We start from the raw sequence: 22,275 nt of genomic DNA on the forward strand, positions 1-22,275 counted from the left end.
AAAGGTGTAACTTGAGTTGAGCTTTGAGGGAATCAGGGATTCTATGAAGCAAAAATGATAAGGAAGTGCATTCCAAGAAAGAAAGTGTGTGTGTGTGTGTGTGTGTGTGTGTGTGTGTGCGCGCATGCGTGTGTGCGTGTGCACCATGAATGCAAAGGCAAAGAGATGGAAGATGGAATGTCATGTACAAGGAACCCCAGGCACAGCATGTTGGCTGGAATATTGAGCACATGAAATAATATACTACAAGCTTGAAAAAATGGGCTAGGAAAGATTATCAACAGATTTTAAAAACAAGGAGAAGAGTTTTTATTTTGCCCTAAAGGCAAGAGGAAGCTACTGGAACTTCTTCAGTAGGGGGTGACATGGTTAGACTTGTGCTTCAGAAGAATATCAATTGTCAGCCCTCTGAAGCAGAGAACAGAGAAGTGAGAAACTAGAGGCTAGGAGACCAGGGTTCCTTAACTTGAATTTTAATAATTCCTTTATAATTCTATGTATTTTATTTTATGTATTTAAAACATTATTTTGAGAAAGTGCTTACAGACTTTGACAGATGGCCAAGGGAACCCACGACACAAAATGATTAAGACTCCTGAATTAGAAGGATATTGCAACATTACAAGGAAGAAATGAAGAGGGCCTGTGCAAGAGCCTTGAGAACAGACAGGGACTAACAGTGGATAGACATGTTGTGGAGTTGGACTTGACAAGACTTGGAAATTGATTAGATTTAAAAGGTAAAAGAGAGAAGAATTAGGTAATTCTAGAATTGGAGAACTAGAAGGATAATGTTGTCTTCTGAAATGGTGAAGTAGGAAGAGATGTGGATTAAGGGAGGACTGAAGGTATATGACATGTTTTGGACTTGCTGAGTTTGAAATGTTTGTGAAGCACCCAATTTAAAATATCCAACAGAAAATTACCCATCTGGAACTGAAGGTTAGAGAGAGTCTGGGCTAGATATACAGTCCTAAGACTTGCTGTATTGAGATAATGGTTTAATCTATGGAAGCTAATGAGAAAACCAATCAATAAATCAGCAAGTAAGTATTAAGTACCCACTATGTGCTAGGCATTGTGTTAAGCTCTGGGCTACAAATACAAAGCATGGAACATTCCCAAACTGCAATAAGCTTTACTCTTTTGGGAAAGAAAATAGATACATATAAAGCTATGTATAGAATAAATATATAGTTAAATATAAATCATATACATATACTACATGTAGCAGTCATATAGAAATATACATTATTTATAATACACACATATATAGGTAGATATAGATGATTAGTGTTCAGTTGTTTCAGACATGTCGGAGTGACCATTTGAGATTTTCGCAACACTTGAGCTGCCCACTGCCTGTGTCATCAATGCAACACTTGAGCTGTCCACCTGCCATTGCTCTGTCTCTCTCTAGCTGCCTAACTGCTTTCTGTTTTCCAGTATCATACTTAAAGCTGGGAGGGGCCTTAGAGGACATCTAGTCCAACACTTTCTTTTTACAGATGAGCAATCTGGAGCCAGGAAAAGTCAGGTACCTTGGTCAAGGTCACAGGGATAGTAAGAACTAAGATTTGAATCAAAGTCCACAGACTCCAGAACTAGTGCTCTTTCCACTATACCATGTCCCCTTAATGTCCTTAAAGATGCCTTCATGACACTTCTTAAATTGAAGTCATGGATGACCATATACGGTTGCCTATTTACACCCACCATGGGTCTACTTAAAAAAGAACTTTGGGAATGTAACCGGTTCCCAGGTTAGGCATAGAATTTAAAGAGTGGTTTATTTTTATGACCAAGTAAAGTGTTATAAATTAAGATATAAATGGCACTAATAAGTAAAAAAGTTAATAAAAATGGATGCTTTACAATAGGCCTGTGATTTATGACAATGGATTGTCAAATGAACAGGCTTATAAAGTTGAAATATTGTCACATGGAAGTAGATCTTCATTTGTGGGAAAGTCATGGACCATGTAGATCTGCTTTCATCTTGAAACCTTAAAATAGAGTTTTATTGATATTTTAAGCTTTTATTTTGCTTTTTGCTCTGAAAAAATAATGCATAGGTCATTAGAAATAGCAATTCATTAGAAATGCTGAAGGGAAAACATTCTTTACTTCCTCAAGGTATTCTTGAAAACAGCAAGTGGGGAATTTATTTTATAATTATTTATTATTACTAAAGACCAGTGATGCACTGGACATTCTTGTGTAGTAGAAAGGAGAGGGCAACTAGGTGGCACACTGGATAGAACACCAGGCCTGGAGTCAGGAAGATCTGGATTCAAATCTGGCCTCAAGACACTCACTAGCTGTGTGACCCTGGGCAAATCACTTAACTCTGTTTGCTTCAGTTTCTTTATCCTAAAATGAGCTGGAGAAGGAAATGGCAAATCACCTTAGTGCCTTAGCCAAGAAAACTCCAAATGGAGGCAGGAAGAGTTGTGTGTAACTGAAATGACTGATCAACAAGAAAAGTAGAAAAGCAGAAATCTTTTCTGTTAATGAACTCTAAATTAAATAGACAGCAGGAAAGGAATCAATACACTCAGAGGAAAGATCACTCAGCATAATGCAGAGATCTATAGTGTCAGGTACATTTTTTCATAACCAGAAGTTCAAAGAACTTACCAAGGACAGCTTATGGGAGCTTATTTGATGATTAGCTTGAAAATAAAGGAAGGGAACACCAAGAGAGAAAGCTCTTCTTCCCTTGGGCACCAACCTTTTATGTCTTTTCTTTTGTGAAATTCATCACAGTTGAATATCTATGCCTAAAGAAAGACTATGTCATTCTAAATTGCATAGTTTAAGTATTTCTCTTGCAAAACTAAATACCTTGGAAATGGTAAAAAAAAAAAATCAGTGCTGTCATGTCCCCCAAGGATAGCTAGTCAGATTTCAGTTTTCTCTACTGTGCAAAATGCAGGTCATTGGCTTCTCCTATAGTGTGGTCCAAAAGCCCACTCACAGTAGTTGATTTCCCAGTACTAGCAGGATAACTTCAGTAGTTCCTGTGAAATTTGGTAGGATCCCAAGTTATATACAGTCAGCTGTGGTCCATGGTACTACCTGCTAACATCTAGTCTAGAATCCTTTTTTTTTTTAACTGAAAGATAATTACTAGATGTCTGATCTTTCCCCTTTAAGCCTATTCTCCCCCAAATTCCAAGTCATCCTGAAGAAAATCTCAGGGGTTTCAAGATCAATCTGATCACTAAGAAACTTTCTAGAATGGTCTTACTTTCTCAGTTGTGCTCGCTGCTGGACACTACCCAACCGAGAGTATGAATCAACAAATAGGACCTTTTGGGAAGTAAGCAAATGTGAGATTAGGCTTAGCTGGAACAGGGGTTGAATTTGATATAAATTGCAGGCCTTGAATTCTGTGATGGTTCCTGGGTTCAAAAATTGGTTCTTCTTTTGAATACATTCAATGTAAGTTAAATTCTGCAAATTTTGGAAGAATAAGAAATGTAAGGAAACTATGAAAAAATTTACAGATTGTTTCTGACTACGAAGTTGATACAGCAAAAATCATTCATACTAATGAGTTGGGAAAAATGAGTTCCTTGGTGTGAAATTTTTCAATGTCTGAGAGCCAGCCTTGTACCATAATAGGTTCTATGTAAATGCTCCTTCCCTTCCCTTCCTTCCCTTTCTTTCCCTTCCTTTCTCTTCCTTTCCTGTACTTCCTTTCCATTCCCTTCTCTTTTCAGAGGATGGGACTTGGAGTCAGAAAAAACTTGGCTTCAAAAGTACTTTCCATACTTACTAGCTCTGTAACTGTGAGTAAATGATTAAACATTTTTAACCTGTTTCCTCATCTTTAAAATAAGAATAGTAATATCTGCAGTACCTACCTCCCAGGACTGTTGTGGGAATGAAATGAGATATGATGCATGTAAAGGACGTTCCAAGCTTTGAAATGCTACGGAGTATCAGCTAATAACTGGACATTCCATTTTTTTCTTTTTTTGCTTGCGGGAGAGGCAGGAGTTAAACAAAAATTATTTTCTTATTCATTAGTTTTTCTTTGTATTAGTAAGAGTTAGTCGTTGGAAGAAGCCTCCTACTCTTCTCTCCTATCTCCCTTCCCCACCACCAGTAATTAATTATAGGCAAATAAACAAGGAATGGGGCAGAACCTGTGATCCTGGGTATGAGAGTATGACTATAAGTATGAGGAGCTACTGAAAGAGAAAACTCTTTCTACTAATTCAAGTTGGCTCCTTCTCTGTAATTTGAAGAATTAGAGAGATGCCTAAAGAACAAAGAAAGGTTAAGTGACTTGTCCACAGTCACACAGCAACTATCTGTCAAAGTTAAGACTTGAACTCAGGTCTTCCTGGCTCCAAGGGCAGCACGTTATCTACTACATCACGCTCTCTCTCAGGCAAATAAAACAAATGCCAAATCTTTTAGAATTCAAATGTTTACTTGTTCACTGAATTGGTTTTTTGTTTTTGTTTTATTTTTTAGCAGAAAACAAAGAAAAACAAGAAAACCAGTAGGAATAACCCACTTTCTTTACCTTTATTTACCTTTACCATTCTTTACCTTTATGCTAAAAAAAAATCAGCAGAAATTTTAAATTGCATTTTAAGTAGGGCCCTTGTAACATTTTTTTAATAGCCTCAACTTCTAATGAGGTGCATTCATGAAGGTGAACTAAGGTCTTTGATTCACATTTCACTTTTTTGAGGGGGGGGAATAAAAATAAATGGGATGGTGATATTTTTGCATTGGGCTGAACTTTTAGCAGATGTCTATAAAATGTCCTTCCCTACACATACATAGATAATTAAGAACAATACAAATATTGACCCAAATTTCTAAGGACCCCAAGACTTTTAGCCAGTTTTCCTCTCTTCTTTAAAAATACATTGTGCCTAGATATTTATATTGTTTCAGAAACATACAAGGATTAAAGGGAAGTGGTTAATTGTTGCTAAAGGATTCACTGAATTCAGACTATTTTTTGTTGCTTAAATCCAACTCAAATAGTTTGCATTGTCATTTAGCTATTCTAGTTTTGAGAGCAGTTAGGTGGCACCATAGTGGATAGAATGCCAGGCCTGGAGTCAGGAAGACTCATCTTCCTGAGTTCAAATCTGGTCTCTGATGCTAGCTCTGGGATCATGGGCAAGTCACTTAATCCTTTTTGCCTCAGTTTTCTGCTCTGCTTTAGAAAAGGAAATGGAAAAACCACTACAATATCTTTGTGAAGAAAACCCCAAATACCATCACATTTAATCTTCCCAATAACCCTGTGAGGTAAATGTTATAATAATAACAATAAAAATAATAGCTAACATTTATATAACTTTTACTGTGTGCCAGGTGCTTTATAATTATTATTTCATTTATGAGTCTCACAACAACCCTGTAAGATATTGTTATTATCCTCATTTTACAGATGAGGAAACTGAAACAGAGATTAAGTGACTTGCCCAGGTCACACAGCTAGTAAGTGTCTAAAGCAGAATTTGAACTGAAGTCTTCCTGACTGCAGACCCAGCCCTCTATCCTGATGCCTCCAAGTGACCCCTTTCTGCCATTCCATCTGGCCACCCATCTTACATTCCAAGGACATCTAGCCTATCCTTTTCTCATTATAATTTTGAACTAGAAGTGCCACATAAAATCCCGTAGAAACTCTGATTTATGAGTGGCATGATATAGTGAGAAGAGCCCTAGGTTTTGAGTCAGAAGACTTGGGTTCAAACTCTAGCCTTGCTACTTATTGTCTGTGTAACTTTGGGCAAATTATTTCACATACCTTGGCCTCAGTTTCCTTATCTGTAAAGTAGGTGTAAGAAAAGTGGGGCATAAGCTCTAGGAGGTGCTTTCCAGCTCTAAATCTCATGAGGTTAAGCTCCCTCCCTTCCCCATCCCATCCAATATCATCATCTACGGTGAATTGCTGGTTTCTTTATTGCATTAACACAAGATTTCTTCCTATGAAACTAGTTTGGGTTATAGGAAAGAGTTTTAATATTAAGTAGAATCTACTTAGAGGATAAGGCCTATAAAACTTGGGTGTCAGACTAACAGTGCCAGAATTATTTTTCTTAAAGTTGAACTTGTCAGGGGACATCAGAGTGTATTAAATTTTCAACGACAGCACAGTGACTGACCCTTTACTGTCATGGATGGTAAGAAGAATTAATTCAGTCCCCAGGCACTGTTCAGTGGAAATGCACATAGTTATATAATTGTGTTTAGCTCACATTAATCTAGGTTCTCTTAATGGCAAAGAGATCTATAATTACCTGTTTACTGCAAAAGGATTATCCATGACACCACAGCTTCAAGGTTTAGAAATATGTTTATGGAAAAAAGTAATTCTTCCTATTTAAAGTCAAAATTTTTTTCCCTTTACTATGAAATTACTGTCATTTCAAGTTATTGTTTTCTAATGTTTGATGGAAGACTTTGCATGCTACCAATAATGCTCTATTCTGATGCCTCCTCACAGTAAGGAAGTGATTTTGAGTGTTTAGAAGCTATACTAGCAGATCCCAAGGCCTGGTAGGTTCTTTCCAAACTGGAAAGACTTCAGACATGCGTTTTACAATCAATTATATGCCTCTTGTCTAGAGTTTCATGTATATTTAATTTAAATTTTTTTTGTTTTTTTTATTAATTTATTAATTTTTAGTTTTTAACACTCACTTCCACAAGATTTTGAATTTCAAATTTTCTCCCATATTGTCCCTCTCCCCACCCCAAGATGAGTGCCTTCTGAATATTTCCCCTAATCTGCCCTGCCTTCTATCTTCCTTCCCTTTCTTTCATCCCCTTACCCTTCTATTTTCCTGTAGGTCAGGATAGATTTCTATACCCTATTGCTTGTATATCTTATTTCCCAGTTGCATGTGAAAACAATTTTTAACATTTGTTTTTAAAACTTTGGGTTCCAAATTTTCTACCTTCCTCTCTCCCCACCCACCCTCATTGAGAAGGCGAGCAACTCAATACAGGTTATATATATGTAGTCATGTGAAACATTTCCATAGCAGTCATGTTGTGGAAAACTATATTTCCCTTCATCCTATCCTGGCCCCCATTTATTCTATTCTCTCTTTTGACCCTGTCCCTCCTCAGAAGTGTTTGCTTCTGATTACCCCCTCCCCCAATCTGTCCTCCCCTTTATCATCCCTCCTTATCCCCTTCCCCCCTATTTTCCTGTAGGGTAAGATAGATTTCCACACCCAACTGTGTAGACTCAAGTATATTTAAAAAGGCTCATTACTTAACTGTATGCATCAAGTAAGAGTTGGGGGAAGGGGATTGGTGAGGTGGAGTTTTTTTGAGACAATTCCTAAAGACTACCTAAATTTGTTGTTTGGGGGGATTGAGAGGATGGGTTATAATTTCACTTGATAGAGGGAATTTCTACACCAATGAAATTACAGGTCATTGCAGTATTGAAGAACTATTGTGTTGGCTTGATTAAGTTTATCCTATGTTACCTGGTCACCATTGGGTCTCAAGTTCACAGGCCATGATGGGTAGAGAATTAAAACTAAGATAATCTTCACTATTGAAAATGTGGAAAAAGATAGAACTCTGACACAAATCCGTCAGAAACAAATTTATTAATTACATGTTTAGCATTGTTATGCTGAGACAGACAGAGGACCAAAGAGCAGTTTCTTTTTTCTTGTTGGAATTTTCTCTCCCTCAAGCCAGAGACTTGCAATGTATAGTGTTTAGGACCCCAAAGTTAAATTCCATAGAAAGACTAAAGCAATGGTACACTTCATTTTGGAAATTTGGTTTATAAAAAAACGATAGAAATGTCTACATTGGGAATTGTTCACTTGGAGATAGAAGGTCTGGCTATGTTGGAAAAACCAAGGTCAAGTCCAGAGTGGAACAAAAAGATGACCTTTTGATTTAGTCCAGTACAAAACTAACTGCTTTGGTCAACAAAAGGACAATCCTTCAAAAATTCCTTCCTCAAAGGATTCCCCTTCAACTTAGCAGGATATTCAAAGGTGTAAGAGACATTTCTCTTCATTGAGCTAAAGATATTTCTTCTAGTTTGGTCACCACAGACAAGATAAAACCTTTTTAGTTTTCTGGGAGATCCTTCCTTGAACTTGATTGTCATCTATTACAGAAAACTGTTTAGGTCTTTGATGAGGATGAAACTAGCATACTTTCCCTTCGGCATTTTGAAGAAGTACAAATAAGGCTTTCTGTTCAAGTTGGGACTAAAGATTTTAGACTAGGACATTGTTTTAATATTATATCTAAATATTTCAGAATCAAAAAAGAAGCCTTAGTGCTATATGTTTCCACAAAAACAAAGTAACATTTTAAACCCAAATTATCCAGATTGTTTACTCCATTACAATCCATCCAGTAATTGTAGGCTCCTTGTGGATATGGACTACATTTTTATTAGTCTTATCAACTGATAACTAGTCATCCTAGAACACCATGTGTATGCTAGATACTCTGTTCACAGATTGTAAAATTGTTTCTGTCAAAATAGCCTCTAGTATAAGAACTTCTGCTTAAAATAATTAGGAAAATAACTGTAATCTTTTAATTACCTTTGAATAATAGTGGCATCGTCTAATTTGGGATTGGCAGAACCATATAAATTACAGTATTCATTAGAAGGTTTAAATTTTTTTGAATGGAAAGTGAAAGATTTAGAAACAGTGAAATTAAGGGACTTTAGAGAGCCTAGTCTAGCCTCCTTTTGCACAAGGGAAATTGAGGCCCAGTTCTTTGCTCTTTCCATTCCACTAATGTTCTTTCCACAATACCATGGTGTCTTTCATGTCGGTCAGGATTTTTTTAGTCTCTGAGGAAGTGAGTAACAGATTCAGAAGTAATCAAAGGTTTAAAAGTGTTTGCAAAGAGTAGTTACTGTCAGGCTCACCTCCTTGGCGTGGAGGTCAGAAGTAATTTTTGAAAAACCTCTAGGTAGTATCTTTGATTGCTACCACTATTGCCATAAAATTTCTCTCCATTCCTAAAATCCTCTCCTTGTAGCCCATTAATTCTATAGAAGCAGATTTTACAGTTATGTCTAACTAGACATTTGCTCCCAAAATTCATTATGTGAAGCTCGAAAATTTTGTCTTTCTGCATACTCTAATTGTTGCAACACTGGCACCATCACTGTACCATTCTTATTTACAGTTGATGAAAATGCACTTAGTTTAATACAAACATGGCCTATACCTTTCATGCTGATATCATAAAGCAGGAACCACGTACTATTGTCTGCAGTCTCAGAACAACAGTAGTGCATACAGTGGAATGTCAGTGTCTTGAAGACAAGACCTTTGCATATGTTTGGAATGCCTAGCACCTAGCTCAGACCCTTGCACATAAGAGGCCTAATAAATGTGGGTTGAATTGAACTGACTCTCAGAATAGTTTAGTGACTAGAATACTGGAGTCAGGAGCTCAGTTTGAATGCTACTTGTTTTTCCTTGGACAAATAACGTCAACTCTCTGAGCCTCAGTTTCCTCATCTGTAAAATGAGACTAAATGTCTCTTCCAGTTCCAGGACACTATTTATTTCAGAATATCAGTCACAGCCTTGTATGGAGACTTCTGTCTATTGGCTTCTGTCTATATACGTGGTACAATGAGAAAGTTTTCCTTCCTTCTCGATGTTTTGTGCATTTGAGGCCTAAAAACTGTTTGCTAGTGATAATATTTAAAAGACTATCTACCTCGCTTATTTTCTGGCACTTGAAATTCTATACTTAGTCTTATACTTAAGGTTTCTTGCCCCTCTGTTAACATAGAAATATCTCCCAATGTAATAACTATGAAGTCTTATCAGTCATTTGTACATTAGCATGAATCAGTTTAGCTTACCTTTTCTTGTAGGAAATTTTTGATAGTTATAAGGGGTGGATACTTAGTGCTTGGAATCATAGAAGGAAGGATGAAGAAAGCAGAGATCATAGGATCATACATTTAAACCTAGAAGGAACCTTATAGGTCATCTAATCTAAACCCCTTCATTTTACAAATGAGGAAACAGACTCAGAGAAGCTAAATTACCTGAGGTAATTACAATAGTGAGTAACAAAGTTCAAACTTCAACCTAAATCCTCTGACTCCAAATTTATTATTCTTTCTATCACCTAGGGCCAACCTCATTACAGCATCACTTTCCTAATGTTTTGTTCTTTCTTCCATTTTTTCCTTTAATTTCAGTCTTCTTGTACAAAATAACTAATATGGAAATGCTTTAGATAACTGCTCATGTAACCTATATCTGATTGCTTACCATCTGGGGGGGAAGGGAGAGATATAGGATGTCTATACATAGATATATATATATAGAGAGAGAGAGAAGGATAGAATTTGGAACTCAAAATTTTAAATAAAAATTTTTAAAAGACTCCTAGGAATTAGATAAATTCTGTGGTCTCTGGCAGCTTTTGGTTCTATTAAATCTATAGCTGGGTGGCACAGTGGATTGAGTGCTGGGCAAGGAGTCAAGAGGACTCATCTTCCTGAGTTCAAATCTGGCCTCAGACACTTATTAGCTGCGTGAGTCTGAGCAAGTCACTTAACCCTGTTTGCCTCAATGTCCTCATCTCTAAAATGAGCTAGAGAAGGAAATGGCAAACCACTCTAGTATCCTTACCAAGAAAACCCTAACTGGGGTCATGAAGAGTCAGACACAACTGAAAAATGATTGAACAGCCTGGTCCAACCTTCATTTTACAAATGAGTACTGAAGTCTAGAGATTTGAGGTAACTTACCGAAATTCATACAAATCACCTTAAAAAGAAGCATTCTCCTTGGCTGGTAGGTAGCAGCAGAGCCTGTTGGATTTCTTTATTTTGGATAAAAAATCTTCAAGAAAAAAAAAATCCTTATTTGTAATTAAAATAAAAAAGAAGGAAAGAGGAGGAAAGGTAATCATTCCTTAATGCAGTGTTTTTGTGCAGTTGTGAGCTGCATTTTTTCTTAGAGCATTTTTTCTTTATATTCCAAGCATATAGTACAGTACTTTGTGCATACTAGGCACTTAATAGATGTTCTCTAGTTAACTTGAATGAATTGAATTGATGGGAGAAGAGAAGAAACCATTCAAAACAAATAACAAGGGCCTCCAACTTTTTTTGGGTGGGATCCCGACATTATGACAAAATGAAAAAAAAACTATAACAGCATAGTGAATGAATATATAAATTATATCCAATATAATAGATACTCAAGAAATATTTCTTGAATGAATGAATGAATTTCAGTATTCTTGTTATAATATAAACAATGCTGTGCTAGTAAATGTTCAACAACCAGTTTTGTGGGGAAGAATAGTTTAATTTACATTATTTACATTGTCTTCATTACTTTCTTAAATCTAGACAATGAACACAACAATAAATCAAGTGCTGATTTGTGATGTGTAAATGCTTACACTGAAAATACAACAATTGAAAATTGTTAGGAACTGGATCCAATCGGGCATCCTGAAAGTCAGTTAGCTAAAGATTTGGTGCCTTCAAGCAATTCTCACCATTCTCACACCCCCACCACCCCAACCCGGCCCAAGGATCATTGTACCCCTTCTTATTTTTTTTTTAGCTAAACCCCTCTCCAGTCCTCTGAGATGCAGGCCTGACTTTGGGCAGACACACCAATGGGGTCTTAAAGGGAGGTGTCTTTCATTCCAATTCTACATTATTCCCCATTGCCTTTTGTAGTTCACCTTGCAAATCACAGGCTGCGTTATTACTTTTCAGCAAATGACGACCTCTTGAATTTTCAGGAAATTCAGCTTAAGAGGGATTGCATGTAAAAATCCAGTGTTTCCAATAGTTTCAAGTACCCACACCAAGGAGATAAGACCTCTATCCAAGTATTATTCTCCGTCAACCCTGTAAACAGCCCTTTTCGAAAAAGAAGAATTTTTTAGTAGCAACCTTAAATGAAGCCTTTCTACTATGAACTCTGGGTTGTTCTCTTAAGGAACCTCTATGTTTACAAGACAACTACTCTTCTATTTCTTCCCTCACCCCCTCTAAACTTTACACCTGCATCTGAGGGACTCACACAGATCCTATGAGCTATTTCCAGGAACATTATTTTCTGTAACAAAGAATATAAAATTATTTCAGTGTGGTCGTTAACAAGAGCCAAAGGTTTGAGCCCCTTCAATTAATGAGGAAACAAACCAGTAAGACAAAAGTACAAATTTTAGGAAAAAAATATTTCTACAGAAGGTGCTAAAGCTTTCCGTTTCCCGATTAATTTGAATAAATAAATCTAAGAAACTATGTAAGCTTAAATAAGGTTTCAAAAGCCTGTGAAGTTTTTAATTACTGAATTGGTTGGACAGATGGCTGAACATAATCAAAATAATAACATTTTCAAAGGAATTTTTAAAATGTTGTCAAAGTTTCCAGAGCATAAAAGTCTCAAGGCATTTCATTCCATGGTTTACAAAATCACATATATTTTAAGTATATTGCTTGAGGGGGGAAAAAAGGCTCCTTGACAAACTTTATACAAGGTGAGAGTTTAGTGATTTCACCTTTCTGGAACAAACTTCAAAACCAGAAGAAAATAAGACTGAAACAGTTGTCAAAGTCTATATAGTAAAGCCATTTCACTGTACTCTGCAAGTGAGTCTTTCAGGGCCCCTAACTCAGAAACTATTTACTCTATCTTTACATACAATTCCAGCGAGCGATCTAGGTTTCCAGCCCATAGGAAAACAGTTATTGTTCAGTCAGACTCTTCCTGACCCTATTTGGGATTTTCTTGGCAGAGATACTGGAGTGGTTTGCCATTTTCTTCTCCAGCTCATCTTGTAATTGAGAACTATGAGGCAAACAGGGTTAAGTGACTTTCTCAGGGTCACACAGCTAGTAAGCATCTGAGGCCAAATTTGAACTCAGGTCCTCTTGACTCCAGGCCTGGCCCTCTATCCTCTGCACCATCTAGATGCCCCCATAGAAGACTAGAAGGTGATTGCTGCTGCCCATCAGAGAAACAGCTGTGATTCTGGTTGACAGAAGCAGAAAGTACCATAGGACAGCAAAGGTAGAGCAATAAAAACTATAAAGCTGAATCTGACCCAAAATCATAGACCCCTGGGGTCATTTAGTGTACACAGGTAGTTCCGCCTTCCTTAAGAACCTTTGAGGGTATACAGATCCCTGTGGTATCTTACAATGTGATGTTGTGTATATGACGCCATCAGGAAGATGATGCCATGACTTGCAAGTGAATCAGATTTAAGGGAGGGAGGACGAAGTCACTAGCCTCACTTCCTCCTTCGGAGCCATCTGGGTCCAGTGGCCAGATATAGCTGGTATTCAGAATGATGGTTCTGAGCCATGAGGAAAAATCAAATTATGTTCAGTGTGCTCTACTTAAGAAGTTACGGAAATGTTTATGACTCTTAGAAAAAGTTTGAATGTTTAAGAATCCCCCTGAGGGTATTGGATAAATGAGTTGTTTGGATGTTTACTAAGGAGGTGCTCAACTTGGCAGTGACCAAACCTTCAAGAGCATAAGCCCTATTGCGCCACCGGCCCCTCCTTCCAACAAAATTAGTTTGCATCTTCTGGGCAAAGCCTTGATGAGTTATAAAAGTTAGTAGGATATAAGGCAAATGAATAGAAAAGGATTTATCACCACCCAGCTTTGGGTTACATAAAATCGTTTCCTTAGAGTATTCAATTCTCTCATTTTTACTCAAACTCCAAATTGGGTTTTTTTTTTCATTTACTTAGCGGAGGAGATATTCATTCTTATTTTATGATGAAACCTAAATCTTTTCCAGAAAGAACTTGGATCTCTTATCAAGTTAGAAAACAAGAAGTCTGATGATAAATAATTCTCCCAGCATTTGAAGACTGGTCTTCTGGCAGTGACTGCTGCAAACAGAGAAATAGGTTGCTGCTTTTATTTTCACCTCCTGTGAATATTGGTCCATGCACTCAACGCCGTTCTGGGATACTCACAACAGGAAAGGTTTAGGGGCAGAGGTGGGGAACCTGCTGCCTCCAGGCCACCTTTGGCTCTCTAGATCCCCAAGTGTGGCCCTTTTGACTGAGTCCAAATTTTACAGAACAAATCCTTTTATTAATGGGATTTGTTCTGTGAAGTTTGGATTCAGGCAAAGGGCTGCACTTGAGGACCTAGAGGGAACATGTGACCTCAAGGCTGAAGGTTCCCCACCCCTGGTTTTGGGAGTGTAATGGTCCTATCTCTGACAGATTCCAGGCTAGCATTGGAATGAACGGCTCTCAAACCAGCCCATGGTGGCTTTAAATAATTTTCTCTTGTTGGCTAAACTAAGAATAAAAACTAATAATAATAGGTAATAATGATATAGTGCTTACTATAAGCCAGGCACCATGCTAAGCACCTTATCATTATCTCATTCTGTATGCCAGGCACTATGCTAAGTGCCTTACAATTATTATCTCATTTGAAACCTGAAAAGTAGGTGCTCTTATATAAGATCCCTATTTTACAGAAGGGGAAACTGAGGTAGACAGAGATTAAGTGACTTGCCCAGGGTCACATAGCTAGTTAGGGCCTAAGACTAGATTTTAACTCAGGTCTTCCTCCCTCTAGGTCCAGCATTCTATCCACTGTGCCACCTAGCTACCTCTAATGTTTTCTAAATACTTTCTAAAGATTCCTGAGACTTTCCACCACAGACATGGACCATTTTCTTAAGTAGTGGGGAGCAGAGACCACATGGTTGATTGTTATGCTGCCAATCAGGAAACTTGTATCCAAAGCTGCTCTTCCATTTACTATGTTATGACCGTGGGCACCACCCTACTCAAGAAGCTTCAACAGCTCCCTTTTGCTTCTGGGATAGAATATAAACTCTTCTGATTGACATTTAAAGCTTGTCCCAATCTAATTACTCCTTGTCATGGTCTCTGGGCTTCAGCCCAACTGTCATACTTGTAATAATTTTCTGTCTCAATTCAGAGCCTTTGCACAGGCTGTCCTTCATGTCTGGAAATGCTCACCATCTTTACTTTCTACTCTTGGAAGAAACTCTAGCTCCCTCCAAGTCTCAGGTCAAGTACCCTCTCTTCATTTATAAAGCTTTTTTTTTCTGATCTATCAGATTTTCTCTATCTTTTTATTTTTCTTTTTTCATGTTTTTTTTTTCTGACTTCTTTGTTTGGATTCTGTCTTCTAAAATCACTTTGTATTTATTTTGTATTTCTTTTATTTCGACTCAGCTATAATCATGTAAGCTCTTTGAGAGCATGACTGTTGATTTTGTATTTGTATACCAAGCACATAGCCTAGTAAACACTTAATAAATGTTCGATTGATGAATGAATGAAAGAAAAATAATTCGTTACTATACTAGTTGCTTAGAATACAAATAAAAAAGTGAGATGGTCTCTGTTTTCTAGGACCTTGCATTCTAATAGAGAGAGAGAAAACACATAGGCAAGTTAAGGCGGCAATGTGGATAAAAATGGCTCATGGTGGGTTAGGGTGCTGCAGCAGGGTAGGGAGTAAGGCCAAGTGGTCCAAATGGTAAGACATCCAATTTGGCTAACGTGTAGAAAAGATAAACAAACACCTTTTTTCTAAGAGTTATTTCTTTTGATAAAACAATATCCTTTTGTGATGCTTAACCATTTGACAATGCCAAAGACTGCTGAAAAAAATCTTCTTTTCCAGATCTTTAATATTTGTGGCTGCTGAGGAGGCAGGGGTTGCAACCCCAGCAGAGGAAGCTGTTAGGAATGCATCTCCATTGGGGTTACTTTGCTGGATGATGCTGGAAAGGTTGGGCTGGAAGTAGGGGTGGTAGCCTGGGGGAAAGGGGGTCAAAAGACTTATAGGTGTAGGATCCTAGCTAGGCTGATAAATTGTGATCTAGAAAAGAGAATAGAGGTTATAGAGTCCTCATATTATAGATGAGGAAATGAAGGCTCAAAAAAGTTAAGTCGCATAGGTAGTGACTAACAAGAGTTGGGCTTCAAACCCAAATTCCTCTGTTCCAAATCCAGTGGTCTCTCCACCATCAACGCTGCTGCCCTTTTATTACTAAGTGAACTATTTCAGTGAGGTTGAGAGGCTTACTTATTAAGTATGTGAAAGTTGAAATGCTCTGTATCGAAATTGTCCTTTGATGTTTGATGGTATTCCTGACATTTCTTCTCAGGTGCCTGAGCACAGCTTTAAAGATGTAGGGGTGCCACGTAGGTAGTCTGTCAGATTGCACCACGCTTGTTGCCATTTCCATGGCTGCTTTCAGACCTTTGGTTACTTAACAGTGGGTTTGTTCAGGGGGAACCATCCCATCCGTGACTGCTGCATGCCAGCACAAGCAGACCACCAGCTGCTATGATTACTGCTGTCACTTCCTAGCTGGTATTGGGATTGATTTTATAGTCTTTCAGGAGGACATTCTAACATTTCTTCTTCGTGCCTTAAATGAGATTACACTGTTTCTGCTCCTTGTGAAGCAAATGCATGACTAGCTCCAAATTTGCTTTCCAAAGTCAGCCACACGGGGAGTTTTTCTCCAAGGCTTGTGGGCTGGCTGAATTCTCTAACTTGATGGTATCATTGGCAGCTCAGCTCTACTTCTGAACAGTAAACATGACATGGCAGTGGTGTGAATGACCCAGATTTAAAATTTTGATGAAATTGATCCAGATATTGAATATGACATTGTTGGAAGATCTTTTTGTGATATCATGTTTTTAAAAAGTATATATTCATTATATATTACTCAAGGTGGTCCTGTGGTGGTTTAGTTCCAATAACACTTGAACATCATTCTAACAGTTAACAAAAGGTTTACTTAGCCATAGCATAAAAAAGATATTGGGGAAAAAAAAATACATTAAGAGTGGGGTAGGGGTGAAAGGGGGATGGGCTCACTTCCATATGGAAATATATTTAGTCAGAAGTACAAGGTATAGTGGAGGGCCTTGGAATATCAGCCAAGTCTGAAGGACCTTGACTACAACTAAGTTGTTCTATTTATGACCTTAGATGACCAGGAAACCATATGAACACAGAAGAAACTAGGTCTCACAGTCAGTAGTCCTGGGCCTTGAGCTTTAACCCACAGGACAATAAAGTCTTGGAGGATAACTTCCTTAACTTTTAGGCAAGAATTACCCTGACTTACATGGAGGGGCGGAACTTGGCTAGATATTGATTCTATCATAATCACCCACTGATAAGTTTTCACAGTTATCTATAAATACATTCATTTATTCAGGGACCTTTAAATACCCCATAAATAAGTCAATATTTTTGCCCTTATTTTGTCTAATTGGGAAAAACAAAAGCATAGAATTGGTGAGTTTGTTGCTTGTATTACTAGAAAATCCCATGCAACTAATTCTAATCATGTCTGTTACTACTTATAGACAACTCACTCCCCCACATCAGTTCTTTGGGTTCCATATGCTTTACTTCAGTTTTTCAACTAATATCCTGAATATCCAGCTATTGCCTTGGTTCTAGCCAGACTGAGCATTCAAGAAAGCTTATATTATAAAGCACATTTAGCAGAATCAATACAAGAGTGTCCCCCCAAATAGAAAAGCACAACTAAACAGCTACTCCCCATTCTGAGTTCTTTCTTGATAGATGACAAAGAAAAATCAGACTTAGGGCAAATTTCCCTTCCCCATATTTCTGTTTCATTAAAAACAGAGCAGAATTGCTGCCCTTTCAGAGCAGGGATGATTCATTTTGTCTTTGCATTCCACACAGTAGATGTTCAGCAAAATGTTGAGCTGAGCCACTGCTAATCTTTTGACGTCCATGCATTTGGAAGATTTTACAATTTGAGTTTGGATATCAGGATATATTAATCGATTTTCTTTGTGAAATGTTGACAGGCATGCCCTCCCCATACATGAAAGCCTCTGAAAAAATGAAGCCCATTGAAGAAGCTGTTGAAGATGATGTCTTTGAGCCAGAATCTCCGGTTAAAAGTAAAGTTCGTTGATTATACCCAAGCATACAAAGGGTTCAAGATTAAGAAGACTTTTGTAGCTGTGGTCAATTTTTTAAAAAGTCTTCTTGAAGAGATCTTGAAAGCTACCAACACTTTTTTTGTTTTCTTGTTTTATTACTTTCAAACTGTCCTGCCGTGATAAATCCAGATTGTTGAAATTTAGCGGTAAATGATGATCAGGATTTTAAAATTTTTTTTCTTTTTTACTGTTCAACTTTTTAATAGTTGATTTTTCTATGTGTCTTGATTGAAAAAAGTTCTATTTTGACCTATGAATGCTCATGTTTTCTAGACATTTTATAACTCAGCCAACATTCTTATTAATAATTGGTATAGAACTTCCCATCACTTATTTTAATAGCTTACGTTCACATAGCATTTTGTGGTTATGACACCCTTAACATATATTACCTCACCTGATTCTCACAACATCTCTGTGAGGTAGTGCAAATACGCATTATTTTTTCTGTTTTACAGAGGAAGAAACTGAGGTTCAGAGATGTGATATGACTTGTTGAAAGTCACACATCTAGTAATTGTGGAGTCTACATTTGAACTCAGGTCTTCTGACTCCTATAATACTCTAATACATTTTATGAAACAGCCACCACTAGCAAGAAACAAACAGGGCTTTGCCTCAGGGCACTAAAATTGGAGTGGGGGCATATTTTTCCCCCTAAAAGTGACCACCATCCACACTTTTTGTCTTACAGTCCTTTGCCAGGATGTGTCACCATGTTACATGGACATCATTCCCAGGGTCCTCTTGCCTTGGCTCTGGTATAAGATTTTTGTTGTTTTGTCGTAAACAATAATCACTTAACCATCATGAAGCACAGCTATAGAGGTAACAATACTTTTAAGTTATTCAAAAGACAGTTTCAATCATAGTAAATCATTGTAAAACTCACTTGAAGTGGCACTGAAAAACAGGCAAATTTACTTGGGTTGTCTATATAAGGCTACTAGATTTCTGATTTTCTGGGACAGAATTGACTGGCAATTTCAGAGAAATAATTAGTTTGGCTGTGATGGATTACTTTTTTCTCCCTAGTCCTCCCTACAATAACTTACTGTTTCCATTTCTAAATGCACTACTTTGGTAGCCTGATAAGGACAAAGCGCATCACACTCACCATTCGATAAATTACTTTAGTAATTTAATTTTGAAAAAATTCTCACTCAGGTTCGCTCATGGCACATGACAGCAATCTCTTTGCATAGATGGCATGCAAATTATACATTTTAAATATGGGTATTGGAAAAAGAGGTATAATAGAAAAGGCAATCTAGCTGATTGACGGTTTTCAGTTTTCAGAAAGTAGATAGGAAAGTTTGGACTTCTTTTTCTTCAAATGAATGCTATATCATAATTTTTGTATTTATTATCTAAGATTTAACATAAATAATTGCTTTAGAATGTGTTCACTTAAAATATATACATTCTATTGTTCCTTTGTCACTTTCCTTGTCATTCACCGCCCCAATACACACACATAATATAGTCTTCCCTTATGACAATGAAATACAGTTAAAAGCTACAAAAACCAGAGCATCAATTGGCATAATTTTTTATTATTTTATTTCAGAATAAAAGTTTTCATCCTATATCTACTGTCTTTGCATTATAGTTTTTTTTTTAAGGCACTGTGTCAATTGATGCAGCTTGGTCATTCAAAATATTCTTAAATTCAGGCTTTCTTTAAGCAATGCAAACCAGTCTGTTGGCTATTTCTGACAAAATATTCCTCCTTTCATGTCTGTAGTTCATCACTTCTGCCCATGTTTTATTAGGAGGCAGGGGAGAGGAGGGGCCTGAGATTCATTAGGCAACTTTCAGAGAGGAAAATCCCTCTACTAAAGCAGATAGACGAAGGCTTGCAACTTCCTGTCCTAAGGAATTCCCTGGGGCACCAAGGGGTCAAATGACTTACCTAAAGTCCTAGAACCTGTATAAGAGGCACTATGGGTGCTACTTAAACCTATGTCTGTCTTCCTAGCTTTGGGACTATTCTTTATCTACCAGGCTGCCTCTCCTGTGAATATGTTTTTAAAGAGCTTCAAGTATTTCTCTAAATATCAGAAACACAACAGTTTCCCCTCCACTTCACCTATGAAGTGTGAATGTTAACAACTTCTCATTTCTTTTAGTTCCTAAAATATTAAAATCATAGACGAAAAGGACTAATTTCACTTTGTATATCTTTAGCCCTTCTATTTTTTAAAATCAGAAATTATTTTTGCAAACTGAGTTATCTAAAATGGGATATGTTTTTTGAGAATTTTAGTAGTTTGGTGGGTGATTGAGAACATTTGAATCCTTATATTAAGACAGAATTTAATATGACTTTCCTTTAAGTACTGGAATAAGACATACTAGCTCTAAGTTTCATAAGCCTAATTGACGAAAATCATTCCACATATGTCACATAAACCAATTTGACATAATGGTCCCTGGTATACAAATCATTTTAGATTGGAAATAACCAGATAGGAGTTGGAGGCTGGCGCGGATAGGTCAAGCTTTTATATGTGCTCTAGGGGAGCTTGAAATCAATCTCTCTTCTTCCCTGCAAGCAGGATTCACTTTTGCTCTCCCAGACAGATGAGTGGGTAATTACTTAAAATTGACTTGGATGAAGGTTTTTTTTTCCCCTGCCACTCTGGGAGTAAATTTTTAAAGAAGCAAACCGCTGAGATGAATAGATGTTAGAGCATTGTCTGGTTTTTTGTTGTTGTTATTGTTACTGTTGTTAATAGGTGATATATTAAAATTTGAAAATTTTTTTAAAGTTCTGAAACTGAATAGTAAACAACCACCTGCTATGGAAAGAAATGGCACATGGAGGAAAAGAGGGGAGAGGATAATAGGCATTAGCTCCCTCATGCATATGCTGAAAAACAGATACAACAAACAGAACAAAACAGATACAGATAACAAAAAGAGGAAGGGACTCAGGAAGGGAAGAAAAGCCTCTTGTGTGCATAATCCTTTTCTTGGAGGCCTTCTAAAATTAATTGAGTCACTTAACTATACAAATATGTGTATAAAACATAGTTACTAACATAAAATATGTGCTATGGTTTCATAATCACTGGGGAATTGTTTTTAGTTGTTAAATGTAGCTAAAATAATCTGTTATAAAATATTACTAATAAAAACTGTAAGTTCCTCAAGGGTGGGAATTGTTTTGTTTTATCTGTGTCTCCCCATTCCCTACCATAGTGTCTGGCAAATAGTAAATACCTAGTAAATGCTTATGATTGACTAATTGATCTCACCAGGAATGCCCTGTTTTTGAATATGAAACTAAGTGAATCATGGTAATATTTTACACCCTTTGTGGGCTGTTTTATCCAAGGGTTTGAAAAATCCATCCACATGGGTACTCATCTTCAAGAAAAAAATCACAAATTCTTTTTAAGAAATTTAAAATAGAGCTGTTAAACTTACAACGATAAAATGCTTCTAAGGACAAGTGACCAAAAAAAAAACTTGTAAGAGGAGTGTTAACCATTCCTTTTAATATTTCCTTCCCTTTCCCTTCCCCCAATTTGTGGCTGGCTCCTTATTCACATGGTCTTCAGGAAGACCTGCTGCATTTTTAAAAAAACATTTTTAATACTTAAATATTTATAACTTAGGTTGCAGGTATGATTGCAACCTAGAAACCTGGGGATTAGTAATGAATTTTCTTCCCATGTCTAATAGGCATTTCTCTTCTCCTTACCACAGGACAACTTATTTTCTAAGGTATGGTGGCTATATTTTGTTTGTCCAGTATCTGTATTAAAAAAAAGTTGCATTAAAAAAATTGTACAATCTACTTACCCCACGAATTTCATTAATTTTTTCCAGTGTTATCCCTAACACCTCTTGTTTTTTTCTATTATGTAATATTTTATTTCCTCCCCCCCTCCTCTCCCCTTCCTGAGATGGCAAGCAATCATGTGCAATCACATAAAACATTTCCATATTAGTCATCTTGTACAAGAAGACTCAAATAAAAAAAATGAAAAAGTGAAAAATAGCATGCTTCAGTCTGTATTCAAACAGTATCAGTTCTTTCTCTGGAGACAGATAGCATGCTTCATCATGAGTCCCTTGGGATTGTCTTTGATCATTATATTGCTAAGAATAGCTAAGTCATTCATAGTCCTTCATCATACAATATTGCTGTTACTGTGTACAACATTCTCCTGGTTCTGCTCACTTCACTTTGCATCAGTTCATGTAAATCTTTCCAGGTTTTCCTGAAATCATTCTACTTGTCATTTCTTATC

The 22,275-nt window shown here is 37.0% G+C and overlaps 1 protein-coding gene across 4 annotated transcripts in view; it reads left to right on the forward strand.

Moving 5' to 3' along the window:
• POPDC1 (popeye domain cAMP effector 1) overlaps positions 1–21,267 on the forward strand; it is a 70,464-nt gene extending 49,197 nt beyond the window's left edge. For all 4 annotated transcript variants that reach the window (XM_078155219.1, XM_078155220.1, XM_078155218.1 and 1 more), the window contains one exon: positions 17,873–21,267. In XM_078155219.1, coding sequence (XP_078011345.1) covers positions 17,873–17,982 — 110 coding nt within the window. In that variant the 3' untranslated portion in view covers positions 17,983–21,267. The remainder of the gene's footprint in view (positions 1–17,872) is intronic.
• The last annotated feature ends 1,008 nt before the right edge of the window (positions 21,268–22,275 follow it).

This window comes from Phascolarctos cinereus, unplaced genomic scaffold (genome assembly GCF_003287225.1).
Source record: "Phascolarctos cinereus isolate Bilbo 61053 unplaced genomic scaffold, phaCin_HiC Scaffold_5;HRSCAF=322, whole genome shotgun sequence".
Taxonomy (NCBI): Eukaryota; Metazoa; Chordata; class Mammalia; order Diprotodontia; family Phascolarctidae; genus Phascolarctos; species Phascolarctos cinereus.